General features: G+C 37.3%; 2 protein-coding genes across 3 annotated transcripts; one reads left to right on the plus strand and one right to left on the minus strand.

The window, feature by feature from the left end:
- LOC104761347 lies at positions 706-2,438 on the plus strand. The gene is made up of 5 exons (XM_010484423.2): positions 706-1,016; positions 1,116-1,168; positions 1,260-1,430; positions 1,757-1,846; positions 2,071-2,438. The coding sequence occupies exons 1-5, from the start codon at positions 803-805 to the stop codon at positions 2,203-2,205; spliced, it is 663 nt and encodes a 220-aa protein (XP_010482725.1). The 5' UTR covers positions 706-802; the 3' UTR covers positions 2,206-2,438.
- Positions 2,363-5,111, minus strand: LOC104761346 (hydroxyproline O-galactosyltransferase HPGT1-like). Of its 2 annotated transcripts, none has more exons than XM_019240569.1 (12): positions 4,832-5,111; positions 4,674-4,737; positions 4,490-4,539; positions 4,209-4,402; positions 4,049-4,112; positions 3,874-3,946; positions 3,649-3,772; positions 3,186-3,273; positions 3,051-3,101; positions 2,885-2,956; positions 2,640-2,752; positions 2,363-2,549 (listed from the first exon to the last, which is right to left on the minus strand). In XM_019240569.1, the coding sequence occupies exons 1-12, from the start codon at positions 4,930-4,932 to the stop codon at positions 2,530-2,532; spliced, it is 1,014 nt and encodes a 337-aa protein (XP_019096114.1). In that variant the 5' UTR covers positions 4,933-5,111; the 3' UTR covers positions 2,363-2,529. The 2 variants fall into 2 exon arrangements, with proteins under 2 accessions (XP_019096114.1, XP_019096113.1); XM_019240568.1 differs by having other exon boundaries at positions 2,363-2,552.

Consider the following 5,119-nt stretch of genomic DNA (forward strand, 5'->3'; position numbering starts at 1 on the left):
CCCCCCCCCCCCCCCCCATACACAAACTCGAGAAAAGAATCTTTGAATATGAGATCAAAGGAAAAGGACATATCCGAAGTCAAAAAAAAATTATCGTTGAGTATGTTTAAAATTTTAGAAGTTAGAACGACATACATAGCTTGTGTTTTTGGTGGTCTAGGATGGAATGGATTCCATCATAAGTTTCAAGAGACAAGAGAAAGTGATTTTATGGGCTTAATGATTTGATTTTTTGGAACTTGTTTTGTATCTTCTTCTCAATACTAAAAATGATATATATAAAAAAAAAACTACACGCAAATATGGTCGGTTATAATGTATACACACATGACAATCAAATCACTATGCACCAAAACATTGATTTAAGAGAATACATATAGCTAAACACCACCTCCATTAAATCAATCACTATGCACCAAAACATTGACTCAGATCGGATCAATCACTATGCACCTAGATATGTAGTCTTAATGATTTCTGTTGATGAAATTGTTGGGTAATCATTCATATACAAAGGTTACATTGTTTGTGTATTCATATGTTTAATCTGATCTAAAGAATAGAGAAAGACACGAGAGAGTTCTTTGGCAAAGAAGTCAAACTTTAATGGGCTTTTATTAGGCCCGGTAGAAAAAGTCAACCAAAAACAAGATTAAGTCAAAATCGAGGTACGGATAAACAAATCCTCAGATCCAAACAGATCTCATCACCCTTTCAAGACTTCTTCTTCTTCTTCATCTCCTAGTGTCTTCTTCGTCTTCCTGCAGAGATCCTTTCAAACTTAGAAAACAAACACACAACAATGGACTACGATTACAGAAACAAGTCTGGACCATCGTACCCTCGACCTATGTACGGACCTTCCTCAGCATCTCCTTCTCCACCATCTAACCATCCTATTTACGCACCTTCTGGATACCCTAAGATTGGTCAACAAATCGGTCACGGCCAACAATTTTTCCCTCCGCCGGAGAGAAACCCTTCGTTTCAGCATAACTCTTCTCCTTCAACCTCATGTAAAAGTCTCGTTCTTGGTCTCGAATTTTAAGGTTTTACGAACGCCTTTGATTTTGTAAATTGATGATTCGTTCGTTGATTTTGTGGTTTTTTGGTAGCTGGATTAGGGATCAGGGTGAATTTGAAGCCTGAGTATCGGATTACTCCACCGGTATGAATGATCATGTTTGAATTTGCCACTGTTTTTGATCTTTTAACCCTGTGATTGTAGATTATGAAGTAGTTTATACAAACTTTTGCAGCCTCAGTTGTTGCCTCGAGTCGGAGAGATTCATCGGAGTAGTTTTCAGTTCGATTTCGGTTTAGAGAGGAAAGTTCTTGCGGAGGCGGAGAAAGATAATCCAGATTGGAGTAAATTTGGAACCGATAATCCACCACCGGCTAAGTTTCCAGAACCATCGTCGTCTTCAGTGGTAAGGCTCTCTTTCAAATTCTATGGAAGGTTTATTAGAATTGAGTTAGTGGCAACAAAGTGTAGTAGTATCAGTGTGTTCTCTATAGTACGACCAAGTTTGAATCATCAATGGAACAAATTAGAAGCTTTGTAGAGTTACTCTGAAGTGATTTATGGCACGAATGTGTAGTATCAATGTGAGAGTGGAGGAAGAACAAGTGTGGATCATTTATTGTGAATGTAACTAGCAGAGTAGATTTGTTTTTGCATTACAGTGTATGATCCTTGGGATTTACACTAGCTCTATCTGCATTTGTTATTGTTAATAAGGGATTCCTAATGCAGGGTGTAGATCCTGTAGCGATGAAATATGCTGGGCTCAACCGAGAAGCTGTTAACATAGCAGTTGCAAACTATGGTGATAATCCCACTAAGGTGCTTTTATCTTATTTCTTTTTACACATTCTATTCTTGTATTAGCTAGGTAAGCTACACTGATTCTAAGTAGTGTTTATAGCGTCAGATATACTCTTGAGTCCATAGTTTAAAACCGTGATCAAACCGCCAGTTAAATTTGTGGATCTTTGAATTGCCACATCTTGCTTCTTCATTCTTTTCCCCCAAAGGAGAAGCTAATCACAGTTTTTAACGCGTTTCAGGTTCAAGAATTTGCAAATGGGTTCACAGCAATACGGGAGATGGGTTTTCCAACAAACTCTGTTGCAGACGCTCTCTTCATGTTTGAGAATGACACTGAAAAGGCATTGGCACATTTGCTACATGGTTCTTCCTGATTTGGCTTTCGACTTCTTTTATTCTATATAGTAAACATCAAATTTGATAACACCAAGACTGACAAAGTATAGATATTTGGTTTTACTTGTGTAAAAAATGGATGATTTGTGGTTTCACTTGGTTTTATTTGGTTGGTGAGAATATCTCTCGCCCACATCCAAAATTTTAGACTTTGTATAATGGAATGACCAAGAAAATGGCAAGTTTAGAATACAGAGAGAATATTGTGTAATTAGCCATTTTCATACAAATATCATTTGTGTTTTGTTTCTCTATAAGCATCAAAGAGCAAAGCCTCACACTTGGATTTGTCTTTGGTTCTACTACACTCCTGCGCATATAGCTTCTGAAACGTATGGAAATAGTTTAGATACATGCAAACAATATAATGAAATAAATCAAGTTCATAAGCAGTAGAACCTAAGTCATATACCTGAGGACCACGCAGAACAGCAGAACTTTCCTTCATCTACATGTTTAACATCAAGACCCACGAACCATGAACCTGTGCTGACGTCATCGTGAGCATACGAATGAAGAATGTCTCTGTCACCATCCATTCACCATCATCATACATAACAAACAACACAAAACCTCAGTTTCATTCTATTTCTCTGTTTGCGTGAGCATTTAAAAGATATGAGTCATTACATGTAACTGAGAGTTGAAAAGACTGACCTATTGATTGATACAAATCTAGCTAATGCATGCGTTATAACATACATCTCCCCATAAGCATGGCGAAAGTATCTGCAAGATAAATGAAACAATAACAGGTGGTTCTTACTCATAAGGAAGAAATGAATCTAGTCAAGGCATTGCTATGATTATTTGTATAACTTACGCTTTCTTGTCACCGAACTTCCACCATTCTGGTTCATACCATTTGTGGTTCCTGCCAGAAAAGCAAAACTTATGTTAAGATTACATCAGACTGAACTTCCTGACGGTCCTAATTGTCCTAGTGGTGCTGACTCACGGTTCTGAGAAAACTTCGCCTGATTTCATGCAGCCGATGTAAGCCCGTGGATTTTCCAGATGTGCTGCAAGTGTACTTCCAAGAGCATCTGCATTGAAATAATTACATTCATAGCACATAATCATGTCAGCAAAATGCTTACATGGAAACTCTTTGACCTTAGAAGTTAGAACTATTACAACAGAGGGATAAAAGACCTTTAGAGTGGCATGGAAAAATATTGCAAGAACATCCTCCACTGTATTTCACAGCCTAATAATAATTCTAACTGTGAACTTCTCAATTTAACTAAACCACCATACCCACCACCCAGGGATTTTGCGTCTATCTCGAGAGTGTAAAACTTTTGGAACCCCAAGAAGAATGACATAAACAATCAACTATCCATATTTCCAATCACTCCATACAACACAAACAACCAAAAGGTTCCGGCTGTACAATACTCTTTTTAGTATTAACTTACCTATATTTACATAGATATTGTCGATGGCCTTTGCATAAAACTGTGCATCCCACCTATCTGCTGCATAGGAAAAGAACAGTTTTACCTTCTTAGAAGCTTCCTCAGGTGCCTCAACTACATTATCCTGGAAGTCAATAAATAACCAAGCTCTCAATTGTATAACACAGGAGCTGGTAAATGAGTGCTTGAGGTAATAATATAGAGAGAGAGTCAGAAAACACATACGAGAATAATGAAGTCATCAGTTTGACTATTTTCAGTATCAATGCTCTTGTCCATGCTGTCCCCTTTATTTGCACTACACAACACAAAAACAACATTTCAAAACAAGATTCCAGTACCGCATAAATCATCAATAAAAGGCATAGATAAATCAACGAGTGATAAACCAAATCCAAACCTTCTTCCAATAACAAACCGCGCAATCACACCCTTTTCAGTTTCGAGTTTTTTAAGTGATGCACCTGCAATAAAAGGACAGTGCTAAGCTAACAACATCTGGGAAATAACAGACTGGCACTTCTTACAAAAAAAACATGGATAAGGAGAAGAAACCTTACCCGTACCCATCCATGCTTGACGGACTGCATCCCTCTTCTTCTTGTTACCCAAACTCGTCATTATACCAATAACCACTAATGGTCTTTTCTTATTTTCAGTTCCATCAGTAAGTTTAGGACTTTTCGAAACAAAACCTTCTTGCCTGGCTGCACTTAGTTCCATCTCAAGACCTGCTAGCGTCTTCTTCTGTTCCCTAGAAAGAAAAACATGTATTCAACAAAAATTCCATGGATACACAAAACAAGGAAATCAAATCGAACAAAAGTACCATAATTTTTACCTGCAAGCTATGATCTTCAAAGTATCATCCACTGATATAGCAGATTTACCCTAAAACCCCATATAAAAAAAGAACAGTATAATAATAAGCATTCAAGTACATTACACCAAACAAAGATTCCAAGAAAAGTGACATCCAAATACTCACTACTGTGATGAAAGTGACATCCAAATACAATACTAACCTGTGCTGTTACTCTATCGAGCTCCTTGACTAGATGAACCCTAGTTTGTGATTCTTGCCATAAACTAGAAGCAATTAAAAACAAACAAAGATAAGAATCAGAGGAACACAAGTAGTATTTTTTTTTGTTAGAGATGGGATCAAAAATGCAGAACTAACCGGCCAGCTACATAGAAGGAAGCAAAAGTTGCAAACATTGAGAGCAAAAGCGAAGATATCCTCGAACTCGATAATCTTATACTCGACCCTTTCCTCGCCATTTTGATTGAAACAGATCCACCAAAATCAGATCTCTCTCTCTCTCTCTCTCTCAATCAAATTCACCCTGACGCAACGCAAATGCTTCTTCACTATATAATAATCACTAAATAAAAATCTCCAGATATGGAAGTTTCTGCTGGATCCACTGATTCGGTCGTTACTCAAAAAAAAAAAAAAAATGTGTCT

The sequence above is a fragment of the Camelina sativa genome, chromosome 18 (assembly GCF_000633955.1).
Source record: "Camelina sativa cultivar DH55 chromosome 18, Cs, whole genome shotgun sequence".
Lineage (NCBI taxonomy): Eukaryota > Viridiplantae > Streptophyta > Magnoliopsida > Brassicales > Brassicaceae > Camelina > Camelina sativa.